The following is a 15,089-nucleotide window of genomic DNA, read 5'->3' as shown; positions in this document are numbered from 1 at the left end:
TTTTTAAACTAAAATAAGTATCTTTAGTAAAAAATATTTATAATAAAATTTTAAAAATTATCTAAAGCAATTAATCAATTATCTAAATCTAGTTAATCTAGAAGATCTAAGAATTTAATCATAACATCTGATTTCTCAGATCATTATACTAAAATTTTCATGTTAAGCTCAAAATTTAATCCAACACACTCGTATCTATTCCGAGCATTTAAATATTTTGGATGATGTGATTCAATATCATATTTAACATTTGTTTTTCAACCTCAATTTAAATCAATTAAATATGAGTAATAAATTCCTCTAAACATTTGAGAACAAATTGAAATCATTAACATGAGATAAAAATGTTAATGAATGAATTTTTCGCTAAAGTAAAAATGTATCGCTTGAGCGAATTCTTTTTATTAACTTGATTTGAATAAAATTTTCTTCTGTTTTTTCATTTTTTAAGTCTCTTATAAAATATTTCTACTCTTGCAAAGAGATACAATAGTGATCATTCTAAATTCAGAGCAATTATAATTAAAATTTAAAAGAATTTGTATTGTTAAATATTCAATATCAACTATATATAGTTTTATTGAATTTTTACACTTAACAAAGTATGATCATGTCTATTATTTGTTGAAACTAATTTTCATGAAATTTAATTTTTATACTCATTTAATATTATTTTAAGTTTGAAAAGTAAATATAAACTTTTTTTTTTCTTAAAACACTTAAAATGAGTAACTATAAGAGCTCTTCATAAAATCTTTAACAAAACTCTTATATGTATACACAAATTTAAATTGCATAATCTTAGTAATAATAAACAAAATATAAACAATAAAATAAATTTAGAATTAAACCACATTTAAATTAAAAGTATTCTTTATATAATCTTATACCACCACTTATTTATGGTTCATTCGATCTTTATTTAAACTATAATTAAATATTTAATATAAAACTTTAAATAATTACTTAATGAACTTAATATTCTAGGTCAATGGAAGTTTTCTTCATCTCATTCATGTGGCCACATCAGTGGTAATGTGAAATGGGCACATGTATATATCTTGATTGGGTTTTGCTTCTGCAACCCCATGATTTTTAAATGCACTACCATGTTTATATTTTTAAATTTAAATTTATTTTTATATAATTTATTAAAAATTTAATAAAAATTAAAAAGAATTAAAAGAAATATATTTAAAATAACAAATATAAATAATATATAAGTAATCAAATTTAAAATAAATTATATGTCACTGGAATTCGATTTTCAAGAATATTCGTATTTTTTTTATTTTAAATTTGATTATTTATATATTATTTATATATGTTATTTTAAATATCATTTTTATAGTTCTTTTGTATTTTTATTACATTTTTAATAAATTATATAAAAATAAATTTAAATTTAAAAATAAAAAAATATATATAATTAAAAAAATTAAAATTTGATTAAAATTAAATATTTATATTTTAAACAAAATTAAAAAATTCAAATAAAATATAAAATAATATACATGAAATATATAAATAAAATAATTATAATAATATCAATAAAATAAGTAAAAGTAAAAATTAAATTAAAAAATAATTTAAATTAAAATAATAAAACTTTATATATATATATATATCATATTTTAAATTATTTAAAGTTTTATTATTTGAATTTAAATTATTTTTCAATCTTGTTTTTCAATTTTTTATTTAGTAATTTTATTATTTATTTTTTTATTTTTTAAAGTAATTTTTTTAAAAATTTAAATGTTCTATAATTTTGTATACGTATTTTAAAAAATTAAATTAAATAAAATATATAATATTTTTTATATACGGAAGTCAACTTCCGTAATGTCTTTTGACTTCCGGAAGTCTCGGTAATATTTTTGACTTCCGGAAGTCGATTTTCGGTGATGATTTCTAATTTCCGGAAGTCGACTTCTGGTGATACATTTTGACTTTTAAAAGTCTACATAATTTTGAGAGTGTGGTATCTGTGGAGTTTATTAAATGGTCAAAGAGTTTTATAGGAATTTAAAGAAAGTTTGGAGGTACAGGAAGAAAGATCCAATACTTTTTCCTTTTCTCTAATTTACACAAAAATATTTCATATTCATATAAGAAATATATAGTAGTTTCGATACTGATTATTGAAAGCATAATATTAATAAAATATCTTTGTACGAATATCAAAATCAAGAACAATATGTGATTAAATCATTTGTTTTTACAAGAAATCACCATATCAAATAACGTATGATAATTTTCATATAGGCATGTAGGAATTGATAAGTAAAGTGATATTCAATAAAAGAAAAAAAAATTACATATAAGAATCAAATTTAACTTTATTATAACTAGAAGTATATAGTTAAAGCTATGAAATTAAATGTATTGATAAACATTTGCACATAACTATTTCTAATTCATGTTTTCCCCTTGTTTGACCTGACGAGAAACTCTCATTTTTCACTTTTTTTATATAATACAATTTAACCAACACTATAAGAAAATCTTCTATTAATAATTAATTTTAGTGATAAAAAATTATTAATTATTATAATAATCAATTTAAATATTAATTTATAAAATAAAAAAAATTATGGATTACTAAAATATTCACTGTTATAAATAAAAAATATATATTTTATCTTTAAAATTTAGGTACACGATTTCGACTACCAAAAAAAATTAGTTTATAAATTGGTTTTTAAATATTAGCTACTAAGATTTTAGCTACAAAATGAATTAGTTTATAAATTAGTTTCTAGTTAATTAATGAACAATTTAACGATGAATTATAATTTTTTATTTATAATAATGATTATTTTAGTGATCAATAATTTTTTTTTAAATTGGTATTTAAATTTGTTATTATAATTGTTATTAAAATTCATTATTATTTAAGAATTTTAATTATAGTTCTGAAACTTTCAAAAATTGTTATAAATAATTTATTTGTTAATCTTAATGATTAAAGAACATGCAGAAGATAAAAATTAATAAAAGTATTATATTAAATTAAAGAGTTTACTTTGATGCATTATGATAAAATGGTATCTCAACCTTTAAATTAAGAGGTGAACCCACATAAAGTCCTTGTTTCTTTTAGAGGAAAACGATTTAAGAGTGGTGTCGAATTATTGTTTGATAGAAAATTAGGAAGAAATTTTGAATAAAATAAAAAGAATTGACCAACTCACTATTGGGTTGATGAACAAAAGACGAAACAACGAAATAAACAAAATTGGTTAACAATTATAACACATCACATTTTAATACCAAAATCATAAAAAAAAAAAAAAGTTAGAAAGATAACTAGTAGTTTTAAGATTAAATGGACTTTTTTTTTGTAGTATTATAATAATTTTGCCAATCTCGTCGCATTATTTTGAATCTTTAATTTAATCTTATTTTTATATAAAAAAAGAGAGTTAATGTAGTTGTTGCTATTAAATTCATGATGACAATATTATAATAATGTTACATGATATTTATTGTATATATGTTATGTGTCATCTTCGTCAACAAAATTTTGATTACTAAAGTGTCATTTGTTGTTATTAGTATTATTGAGGAGTTGTTGTTATCAATTTGAAAAAAAAAATCATATTAATGTATACTAAAATCAAACAAAATTAAGAATATTTAAATCAGTGAGACAAAAAAAATCATCCTAATATTATTAAAAAGCATATTCAACCTAGTTCTGATTATCCTAGGTTATGAAACTTCCTATTCATAAAAAATATGACATTAATGTCACACAGTGATCATAAATCATTTAAGATTATTTTTTTCTTCTAAATTTCTTCTCTTAAAGGAGCTAAAACCGGTTATGAACATAATCTAGTTATGGAATCTGAATTATTAATCATTGCGTTTTAGAAATCATTATTCATGTAACATCAAATGCAAGCTGCAACAAAAGTCATACTTGTCACTTAGTTGTGAAGGTATGAAGCCATTTTTTTGTGGAAACATTTGTCACAATCTTAGAGGGAATTTAACACCAAAATGGGTTAAACACACAAAAAGAACAATGTAAAATTACTAAACTGATTTCAAGTATATGCGTGAAAGTTTGGATAAGTTACTCCGAATTATGTTTGAAAATGATGATGATATTTGAAAAAATGAAGTCTTTGTTGACTTGAAATTTGAAAGCTTGTGCACTTGCATTTGTGTAAGGAATAATCTGAGTTAGGTAGAACTTACTAATAATTGCTTAAAAATAATGGCTTGTTACACATCATTGAGGAAACTAATATATTATTATCATAGAAATTAATTGCTATCTGTCAAGGAAAAGAATAATCAGAGTTTCAGTTTCTACCTTCTGGCCACTAAAAAAGAAATATTATCCTTAAGAAACAGCACTTTGACACTGTCAATGAAAACGAAGTTTTCATTTACTAATATGTTCTTAGAGGCTTCAACTAATCTCTTTTGAGTCCACACATGTCATTTGATTCTTTGCAATTTTGTCTAATTAGGCTGCTATATAATTTTCTTAAGATGCCACACTGCACTCTTTCACCAACAAATAAACCAGAAAAAACAGTGTTTAAACTTTTTTTATCAGATCTTCCGATTATTTGGTAAATTAATTATACCCTTTTACAATTACTTGAAAACTGATAATTGACTTAATAATTCAAGAAGTAGCATGCCAGCCAATAGCCAATTTATAATTCATAGGTAAAGTCAAATCCAATCTTCTTCACGTTACACGTTTTCTCTCTTCCTTTTTCTGCTCTTTTCTTTTTGTTTTCTTATTGCAGTTTAGGCAGGCCTATGATGCAAACTTAACCAACATTTTATTCCATTCTATCTGTTTCTTTCTTCTTCTTCTTCTTCTTCTTCCAATTTCTGTCTCTGTATCTTGTTTGGCAAGTAAAACAAGAGTGGCCTTATACTTCACAAACTTCAGAAATTTCATATATTTGACAGTATTCTCACAGACTTGAATTTCAATGGGGAAAGGAGGTGGTTGCTTTCCAAGCAAGACAAAGGCACCAGTTTCTGTATCAGAGAGAGATCCAGTTAGTGTTGAAAGTCCAATCCCAGCAAATGATCCAATTAGCACAAACCAAGAGGATCCAGCAACAGCAACAGTAACAACAGTAACAACAGCAACAGCAACACCTGAAGCAGTGAAAAAGCTGAAAGTTTTCATTGTGTTCTACTCAACTTATGGTCATGTGGAGTCATTGGCAAGGTCCTTGAAGAAAGGGGTTGATTCAATTGAAGGAGTTGAAGGGGTGTTGTACCGTGTGCTGGAGACACTTCCTGAGGAGGTTTTGCAACTCATGAAGGCACCTGAGAAAGATGAAACGGTGCCACTCATATCTGCTGAAAACTTGGTGGAGGCTGATGGCTTGCTCTTTGGATTTCCAACAAGGTATGGAAGCATGGCAGCACAGATGAAAGCGTTTTTCGATTCAACAGGTCAGTTGTGGAGAGAGCAGAAACTGGCAGGGGTGCCTGCAGGCTTCTTTGTCAGCACTGGCACACAGGGTGGAGGTCAAGAAACCACAGCGTAAGAAAAAAAAAACCCTTTATTTTCATCCATCATTGTTAGAAATTTCATATCCGACTAGAAATAAATTCAATTTACAATATATAAATAATCAGCTGCAATATATAAGTGAGTACAAATCTTGTTTGAAAATGCATAAATAGTAAACAATTTTTGGATTGCTTTGAATTTAACAAACCTTGTTTGAAAATGTTGATGTCTCTCTTAGAGACAATTGGTCGAATAGGTTGTGTGCAATAACTAGCAATTATAGTAATGTAGCACTGTTGGTATTTGAATGGTGACATAATGTTGTAAATGGTGAGCATAATGATTGGGAGACAGAAGAACAATGAGTAACATGGCTTTTTATGACTATTATTATAGTTGGACAGCAATCACACAGTTAGTCCACCATGGAATGCTCTATGTTCCTATTGGTTACACCTTTGGTGCTGGAATGTTCGAAATGGACTCAATCAGAGGTGGGTCTCCATATGGAGCTGGAGTTTTTGCTGGCGATGGCTCAAGGCAAGCTAGTCAAACAGAACATGACCTTGCAGAGTATCAAGGAAAACACATGGCCACAATAGTCAAGAAGTTAAGCCACTGAACTTGGCTTTTCAATTTCTCATTCAGTGTTAAGAGGGTTTTCAATTGTTGTGTTTATTGTTTGTTTCTACAAGATTAATTGTCACAAGACAGATGTTAAGAACAACATAGTTTCTGATGTTTTTTTAACACATTGTCTCTGATATTCATGAATTGTACACATTGTAAACTTGATGTTCGTGATTCTGTTATGTTTGATACATTTGTAATTGAGGTATTATTCTTGGTGGGGATTCAGAAATTGTCGATGTCTTTTTTTCAGAAATAGAGGGTACATGTTTTAACGAATTGCAGAAAGTGCTCCAATTAATTCCATGAAAAATGGAGGAATAGGATGTGACATTCAAAATCTATGTTGCGATTGGTATATAGGAATTGGTGACTTAATGGATTCAAACAAGAAATGGTGTGAAACTGGTTATTGACTAATCATTGAAAGGCTCTCTAATATGCTAGATATTAGAGAAAGTATTTTTTTTTTTCAAAGAATCGAGTTTTTCAAAGAATTGAGTTTTTCAAAGAAAAACAAAAGTATATTTTTTATTATTTAGAAAGCAGAAATTCATTTTTGTATAATCCGCACAATTTTAAAAATAAAATAATTTATTTTTTACTTTTTAACTTCTTTTTTTAAGCGGGTCAAAATGGTTCATTGATCTAACTTATAGTCAAATCGAAATTAAAAATCGCAACTTATTTAAAATATGAATTAACCAACACATTTTGTTAAGTGATTTATCAAGTCGGATCAACTACCCATCTTACCGGAAAAAATTAAATATTTGCATATATTATAAAGTAAAAAGAAACATTATTCTAATAAACAATTAAATGATTACGTAAATAATTTGTTTGTATTTTGATGAAAAAAATGTCAACATTTTATATATATATATAATGTTTTAATAATATATTAATAGAAATTGGGTTGATTTGTCTCCAGTTCAATTACACTAATATAAAATTTTGAGAAGGAAATAATTTTGTAGAAATGATGCTTTAGAAGATGAAAAATATAATACAGTTTTCTTAAATAGGAAGACTATACAAAATTATTAAATAGCAAATAATAATTTTTTTAAGGACCAAATATTATGAGATAAAAATAAAACAAAAAAATAATTATAAAAAATAACATCTTTTATATATAGAAATATATAGATAAATAAAATTATATATATATATATATATATATTAATAATTTAAAAACGAAAAAGATGGTTTTCTCAATTCCAGCACGTGTACAATGCAGGTGGGTGGTTCCCATTTTCAGACCGTAGAGTTTTCCTTATATGGGAGTGCAGGAAGAAAGTTATGGGGGTGGAGGCAGAATTTGGCTGTAGCGGCCCGAGTCCATTAAAATGGGGAAAATGATAATTTTGATTAATTAAGGGGCTGAGAAAGGTAATTTGTGAAAGATAGCGTAGAAGAAGAGGACCCTGTGAAAGTCTGAGATTGACTCGCAGTAGAGAGAGGTGTGGCAGTGTTGTTGGTAGCAATGTCGAAGCTCATCTTCATCTTCCTCTTCCTCGCTTTCATTCCTCTTCTCTGCACTTCCTTCACCCCAGAGCGACCCTCAGATCGGCGCGTTCTCGTTTTACTCGATGACTTCGCCGTCAAATCCTCACACTCTCTCTTCTTCAACTCCCTCAAATCTCGAGGCTTCGATCTCCATTTCCACCTTGCCGATGACCCCAAAATTGCGCTTCAGAGATACGGCCAGTATCTCTACGATGCCCTAATTCTATTTTCCCCCACCGTTGAACGTGAGTTTTCCACTCCGCACCCCTCCTTGCAATGAGTTTTCATTTTTTTCTGAAAGCCTTTGAGATCTTGATTTGTGTTGCCATTTTGCAAGTGGGTCTCGAGGATGTGCGGGTTTTTGTCTTGTCTTGTTTCGAAGTTTTTATGTTTAGCTAGCTGAAACGAAGGTTTTTAATAGGTTTTGGAGGATCCGTTGACGCTGCAGCAATTTTGGATTTTGTTGATTCGGGTCATGATTTGATTGTTGCTGCTGATACCAATGCATCTGATTTAATCAGGGAAATCGCCACCGAGTGTGGAGTGGACTTCGACGAGGTGCTTGCAATCAATTTGATTTTATTAGCTGAATTGATTTTTTGTACATGGTTTTCCTTCCAGTGTGGTTGTCGTGTTCCATTCCTGTGCTGTACTACGTTCCTTATATTTGCTTAGTTGTTGTTATTTGTGTGTTTATTTTGGTATTTTCAACTCAAACGATAAGAATGGAAATCCAAAACGAAATTAAGAAGAAATTTTCTGAGTTCGAGGCCTGGAGGAACCTCTAGAAAGGAGTGGGAGAGTAATAGATTTTCTAAATATTCTTTGCCTGCAACCTTCTTACCATCCATTAACATATATGCCAAACTTCACTCACACAAACATAACGGTTTCTGACAGAATATCAAAATAACAAACATAATGAAATAGGAGAAAATAAAAAAATTACAATGCATGAATTAATGAACAAACCATCTCAACCATGAGGGCGCATAGTCGTTCTCTTAGGCCTCTGATCCTCAGTAAGATCAGTAGCCTCACTCCCCACTCATGTACCTTGACCAGTTGGGCCTGAATTGCTACTAATGGTGCTGTAATTTCCTTAGGTGTTATTTGTATGTTATGTTGGCGCATTAAACTTTGAAGCCCTACACTTTGCTTCTGTATTTTTTCTAGGATCCGGCTGCCATGGTTGTGGATCATTCTGGATATGCAGCATCTGCTACTGAAGGGGATCATACATTGATTGCTAGTGATGATTTTATCAAGTCTGACGTGATATTGGGAAGCAAAAAGATTGAGGCAAGTGAATTGTTAAATTTGTTAAGAACTCTGTTCTGCACGATGAATGTCTGAAGCACTTATGTTTGCACTATTGTTTGTGGTCATAAAGTTCGTGTTTTTTTTTTCCTTTGCCGTTTTTGTCCTTTTTCTGAATGGGGTGAGGTTTGTATGTTACTGGCAAATGCTTCTTGCACACTGCAGTGTTCTTTTCTGAATTTTCTCACTACATATGACAGGCTCCAATACTTTTCCAAGGGATTGGGCATTCACTAAATCCTACCAATAGGCTGGTAATATTTATTTATCACGGTTCACATGTTGGCATTAGCCATATTGCATTTATAAGTTTACATTTAGTTTGGTTACACTTTTTCTTGTGTTTCAATCCAGGTGTTGAAAGCTCTCTCTGCATCTCCTTCAGCCTTTTCTGCTAACCCTAAATCTAAACTGACAAGTCCTCCATCACTCACTGGATCTTCGATCTCTTTAGTTTCAGTTATACAGGTATATTATTTCATCCTCCACTTTTATTTCTTGTGTGTGTGTGTGTGTGTGTTATTTACTACCCTCATTTGTTTATTTCTGGTTGTCTTTTAACATACCCTAGCTCTTATGGATTTGAAAAACACAAGCAAGGCCTGATTCTTGATGTTATTTTCATTCCTTTAATTGCTATTACCCTTTTGGTAGTACAATTTACAGTAGTTATACACAACAAGGTAGTTTCAAAATATCCGTTGTTAGGTTTACAGAATAAAATAACCTGTTTCATTAAATGTGCTGAAAACATTTTGCTCTTCGTTGCATGTTTTGTGGACTTTAATTGGGAATCCATGCAGTAATTACTCACATATTCTGTTCTTTTTCTTTATGGTAGGCAAGAAATAATGCCCGGATATTGGTATCTGGCTCATTAAGCATGTTCAGCAACCGGTAGGGAAGCTCACTAGTCTATCAGGGTTGTTTTGTACTTACTAATATGTAAGATCTGAAGCTCATTTTTCTGTAAACTGGAACTTCTGCAGATTTTTCAGGTCAGGTGTGCAGAAGGCTGGGAGTCCAACCAAGTGAGTAAAGAATTTTAAGCCTTTTCTTACTCTCTGTTTTCTGTCAATTTTCACTGCTTTACTAGCTGCCTTCTCTCTTAATATGACCAATATATGGTTTCTATCAGCGATATTGCATAATGAGCAGACATGAAAAAAAAAAATAACAGACATTTCTGCTAAGAAATACTTGCTAACTCTTTTTTGTTTTTGGAATAACAGACATGAAAAGTCAGGTAATGAGCAGTTCTTCACTGAACTTAGCAAATGGGTTTTCCATGAAAGAGGTCACCTCAAGGTAAGAAACAAAAATCTAGAAGACAATTTTATTGTCATTGTTCATTTATTTGATATTTGACATTTCATTTAGCATCATTACTAATTAATATGTTTACGTTTCATGTTTTGATATATAGGCATTGCAGTTGCAACATCACAAAGTTGGGGAATCTAGTGAACCATCCATCTATAGGATCAATGATGATTTGGTGATTAAAATGTTCCAATTTTGATATATTGTTCGTCATGGTTTCTCAAATTATTACATTTCTTTCTGTTGCCACCACTCATTTGTCCAATCTTGTTGTAAAGGAATTCTCTGTTGAAATTTTCGAGTGGTCTGGGACATCTTGGGAGCCTTACGTAGCTGATGATGTTCAAGTGCAATTTTACATGATGAGCCCCTATGTCTTGAAGACTTTATCGACTAATGGGAAGGTGCTTCTAAATTTCCTAATGGCCACACTCTTATATTTTTCTCTGATAAACCCTTATGTAAAGTTCACTGGATTGTCTGATCTCTTTCAGGGCCGTTATTTCACATCATTTAAGGTTCCAGATGTCTATGGTGTTTTCCAATTTAAAGTTGAGTACGAAAAACTAGGATATACAAGCTTATCTCTATCAAAGCAGGTAATTGCTGGTGCTCTAAATTATTCTTTTGTATTTCTAAGCCATTTTACCAAAACCCCCTTTTCTGCATCATTTAGATTCACTTGTGTTTTACATCTTTGCATGCCTCCATATATAAAAACTTTACAAACACAGTAACACCTGCACCTTTGTGTGTTTAAGAATATCTCTTTCTAATGACTATCTAATTAAAGTTACCTTTATGGTACGTAGTTTTTCCTAGCGTATACAGTTCAAGCAGTCGTATTTCAGAATTAATTGCCAAATTAGAGTTCCTTCCTACTAAATCAGTTTGAATGCTAATCTTTGGCATCAGTTGTGAAACTTCTTCGCTGGAGTAAATACATTATAATAAACAGTCATGTAAACAGTGTTTATAAAGAATGTTGAATTTTCCATGTAGATTCCTGTTCGTCCCTTCAGACACAATGAATATGAAAGATTTATACCAGCAGCTTATCCCTATTATGGAGCAGCATTTTCGATGGTAAGGATCTCTCTCCTATTATTTCTTCTCGTTGGATTAAGTTAATCTACAAATTGGGAAATATAGTTCAATAATCAGCTAACTTTAACTTGAAGTTTGTGTAGTAACTGAGGTGGTTCGGTCTAAACCACCTAATAATTCCCTTCAAAATAGAAATAGGAGAGTTTACCTTTTTCTTCTAATGACTGAACTGCTTTTAGAAACAGTTCTGGTGAAATATGGTTAGCCCTTCTGTTAATGTCCCTTTGTAATTTTCAGTTGTGAAGTTGTCATTATGCCTATGCATGTTCTGTTCTATCTCTAAATGGCTTTTAGGTAATGAAACCTTTTGATTTTGTTCCAGATGGCAGGTTTCTTCGTCTTCACTGCCGTTCATCTATACAACAAGTAGATGTGAAGCTTTGGTTGAAGATACTGTAGTCTGTAGTACGGGCTTGGACCTATTTTGAGATCGAAAATTTTGATTAGGCAATGATATAAACGTATGGTTTCTAATTTATGATAGATGCGTTACTTTCTTAAATCCTACGGGCCTTGCATTCTAACATCATACTGTTTTTATTTTACAGTAAGCATCATTCGTGATATTTAACTGTAAAGATTGGCCTATTTGTCTAGCCATCTTTTATATGAGATCTAAGGATTAGCTTTAAAATAATCGTTGTTTACACTGTTTGAAAGGATGTTATAACCAAGTTAAGTTTATGGATTTTGTGGACAATGGTTACTTGGAGTAATTAACATAGTAAAGGTGGAAATATGAGTTATACACAGGTCATAGTAGCACTAGGGAAAAAAATTTAAATAAATCCATATTTGAAAAAGTAGTAAGGTATCTGGTTTATTTTTTCATGCTTATAATGGATTTTTTGCGGGGCCATGTTGTAGTCATGATTTAAGATTTGATATATTTGAATTTGAATCAAGATGGGGTCGACTTAAATTTGATCTGTAATTAATCTCGGGGTGATTTATCTAGTGACTACTATATTTCTTTGGTCACTCTTCCAATGTGATGCAAAAAAAAAGAGATTACGTGGGGTGCAAAAAGTTTTCAATTTAATTTATACTTCAATTTTTTTTTTCATCATTTGCTTAATGTTGAGAGATGATAATAACTAATTAAAAGTGTTAAAAGGTCGTGTTGCCAACATTCTTTGTAGTTGAAAAAAAGCTTCCAAATTTAAAAGAAATTTGTATTTTCTTTTCATGTCATTTATGGTCAAAGATTTTTTTTTTCATGTTTTCTTGTAATAAATAGTTATGTTATTATTTCTTGTCATTTATTATGATAAATGAATGAGTAAAATATTTAAAAAATATTACACATAAGGGTATGTAATAAGAAAAAATTATTATAGATGTATTTTAAATTTAAAAAGAATATATAAGAATTTTTTTCCCAAAAGTGAAGAAACTAAAACAGAACAAAATAATAGTAATAAGCAAAAAAACACTTATTTTATGAGAAGCAGTGCTAGAAAGAAATGGATCCAGATTGAAATTGAGGGTTTTGAGCATTCAAAATAAACAAATTTTGATAAAATTAAAATATTTTTAAATTTAATATATTCTAATGTATGAAAACTGGTGTAGTTTAAAGTTCCAGAGAGACATTACCAATAACCTTACCTAAAATTACAATAATAAGGAGATAGATCTTTCCTTATACAAGTTATTTATTTATTATAATTTTAAAAAATAAGTATTCACTTAATATAAACTAATATTGAAAATAACTTTTGATAACTTCAATTTATGCTTTAATCTTTTATTATAAAATAAAAAAATAACTTCAATTTATGCTTTAGTATCACATGTTACATAGTATTTTATGTAAGAAAAATATTTATTACTTATCTTGAATTAATTTTTCCAAACATAACTTTATATTTCTTCCATCGAGAATAAAATTATAAGTATTTTATGAAAGAACAATATTTATTACTTTTCTTGAATTAATTTTTCCAAACATAACTTTATATTTCTTCCATCAAGAATAAAGCTCCCTAGCCATCTGTTCCAATTAAAACCAGATATCTCAGTCTAATACTTCATCTAAGTCTATGAACAACAATTATATAACTAAACAAAAAGGTATATTGAAAGTGGTAAGAAACACAACTTTATGTAGAAAATAAGAATCTGTCATTTGATCCTATGCACTTATTCAAAAAAAATCATCAACTATTTCTTAAACACTGCAATTTAGAAAATCTAATTTAAAAACTCTGAAATAGTTTATTAAAAAGTTTAAGAAAAGTGTGTAATTGAAATGATGAATAATAGTATTTGAATGTGAATGATTTGAGTGGAAAGTATATGGTAAAGTTACTAGTAAACGCCTTGATGTAAGAATCAGAAATAGGCATTTATCAGCGAAACTTCCAAGATTCAATTTGGGCCTCCCATGAATCAGAATAAGCACTTCACACTGAAGCTTATCTGGGATTATGAAGGCCTATACCAGACACAAATGCAAATCAGAATCTTAAAAGAAAAACGTGAAGAAACACGAAACACAACCTTCGTAGCTGCTACAGAGTTTAATGAGCGAAGAAGATAAAGACATTAGGGTTTTTCTGCGACTTAGGCTTCTCTCGATAGATATATATAGAGTTGCCAAGCTGAACCCATAATCGTTGGGCCCAAGAAAGCAAAAGCATAGAGGTAACCCGGCCCAAAATATTTGTTCCGTTAGAAATAGAGAGAGGAAAAAAAACATTATAGTTATTTTCTCATGTTTTAAAAATAAAGAGAACGAAAGATTTTTTTTTTTGAACAAAAATTATGATTCTTTTATTCATTTAACTACATATTTAACTCCAAATAAATTACTAAATTTTATTTTTATTTCTAATACTTTTCAAATATTTTTTAGTTTCAAAAGGACTATTTAAAATATTTAAATAAAAAAAATAATAAAGTAAAAAAGTTATCAAAAAAAGCTTTTTTTTTCTTAATTATTGAATTAAGCACATAATTTGATAATTTTGTAGAGTTTAAAAATATATTCTTCAAATCTTAATTCAAATTGTAAAATTTTCTCTTTTTTTTTTTCATGTTTTGTGTTTATTTAAACACTTATTATTGTATTTGACTGTTTGGAACCTTCTAGTACTCCCACGTTCTCACCCAACTTGTGACATTTTTTAAGTGAAACTCCAAGGCTGAATGTTAGCCAAATTACTAGGTATCTGTCAAATTATATAATTTTAAATTACTTCAAATCATGTAGTTGATTTGCGTACAAATGTGTTTTATCATAAGTAGTTTTAAAACCAATACCCAATTAAATGGTAAAATAAATAATTGAAAAGATCAATAATTACCAACTATTTACATTTGCTTAAACATAATGGTCTTTCATAAAATAAATATAAAAATGTATCCACGTTTCCATTATTTTTTTTTTCCTTTCTACTTTTCATTGTTTTTCTTATATCAATTATCATGCAAAATTATTTGAAAATCTTACTTTACTGAATTAATTGGTTCTCTCAATTATTTTTGCAACATAAATTATGTTTCGTGTCGATTTTTTTTTAAAGCAATATAATAAGTAATAACTTATTATTTCAATCATTTAATAATCGACCCATAAAGTTTGCATAAATAGTAAACATAACTTATTTTGTGAATTATTTAGTAATCAACCCAACAAGTTAATTAGTGAATTTAGTTTTAGAACCGATAAGATAAACCTTATTTA

At 28.8% G+C, this 15,089-nt stretch overlaps 2 protein-coding genes and 1 non-coding gene across 3 annotated transcripts; 2 read left to right on the top strand and 1 right to left on the bottom strand.

The window, feature by feature from the left end:
* Window positions 1-4,604: 4,604 nt before the first annotated feature.
* On the top strand, window positions 4,605-6,368 carry LOC114168298 (putative NAD(P)H dehydrogenase (quinone) FQR1-like 2). Its single transcript, XM_028053054.2, has 2 exons — window positions 4,605-5,536; window positions 5,903-6,368. Exons 1-2 carry the CDS (start codon window positions 4,971-4,973, stop codon window positions 6,126-6,128), a joined length of 792 nt encoding a protein of 263 aa, XP_027908855.1. The 5' UTR covers window positions 4,605-4,970; the 3' UTR covers window positions 6,129-6,368.
* A 1,193-nt stretch (window positions 6,369-7,561) lies between these two features.
* On the top strand, window positions 7,562-11,900 carry DGL1 (dolichyl-diphosphooligosaccharide-protein glycosyltransferase 48kDa subunit family protein). The gene is made up of 13 exons (XM_028055450.2): window positions 7,562-7,893; window positions 8,070-8,206; window positions 8,825-8,950; window positions 9,169-9,222; window positions 9,323-9,436; window positions 9,810-9,865; window positions 9,958-9,999; window positions 10,201-10,276; window positions 10,395-10,466; window positions 10,570-10,695; window positions 10,786-10,890; window positions 11,294-11,377; window positions 11,721-11,900. Exons 1-13 carry the CDS (start codon window positions 7,626-7,628, stop codon window positions 11,766-11,768), a joined length of 1,308 nt encoding a protein of 435 aa, XP_027911251.1. The 5' UTR covers window positions 7,562-7,625; the 3' UTR covers window positions 11,769-11,900.
* A 1,793-nt stretch (window positions 11,901-13,693) lies between these two features.
* On the bottom strand, window positions 13,694-13,829 carry LOC114170960 (small nucleolar RNA snoR83). The gene has a single exon (XR_003601310.1). It is a non-coding gene; the product is annotated as a small nucleolar RNA snoR83 (small nucleolar RNA).
* Between the last annotated feature and the right edge of the window lie 1,260 nt (window positions 13,830-15,089).

The sequence above is a fragment of the Vigna unguiculata genome, chromosome 11, assembly GCF_037176805.1.
Source record: "Vigna unguiculata cultivar grain cowpea cultivar isolate G323 ecotype 2 chromosome 11, ASM3717680v1, whole genome shotgun sequence".
Lineage (NCBI taxonomy): Eukaryota > Viridiplantae > Streptophyta > Magnoliopsida > Fabales > Fabaceae > Vigna > Vigna unguiculata.
This window is presented reverse-complemented; position numbering and strand designations above follow the sequence as displayed.

Excerpts from the sequence above, each read along its gene's own strand:
- LOC114168298 (XM_028053054.2), top strand. The coding sequence starts at position 4,971 with ATGGGGAAAGGAGGTGGTTGCTTTCCAAGCAAGACAAAGGCACCAGTT. Across the intron at positions 5,537-5,902 it reads GGAGGTCAAGAAACCACAGC|TTGGACAGCAATCACACAGT; the intron begins GTAAGAAAAAAA and ends CTATTATTATAG.
- DGL1 (XM_028055450.2), top strand. The coding sequence starts at position 7,626 with ATGTCGAAGCTCATCTTCATCTTCCTCTTCCTCGCTTTCATTCCTCTT. Across the intron at positions 10,696-10,785 it reads CTTTATCGACTAATGGGAAG|GGCCGTTATTTCACATCATT; the intron begins GTGCTTCTAAAT and ends GATCTCTTTCAG. Across the intron at positions 10,891-11,293 it reads GCTTATCTCTATCAAAGCAG|ATTCCTGTTCGTCCCTTCAG; the intron begins GTAATTGCTGGT and ends TTTTCCATGTAG.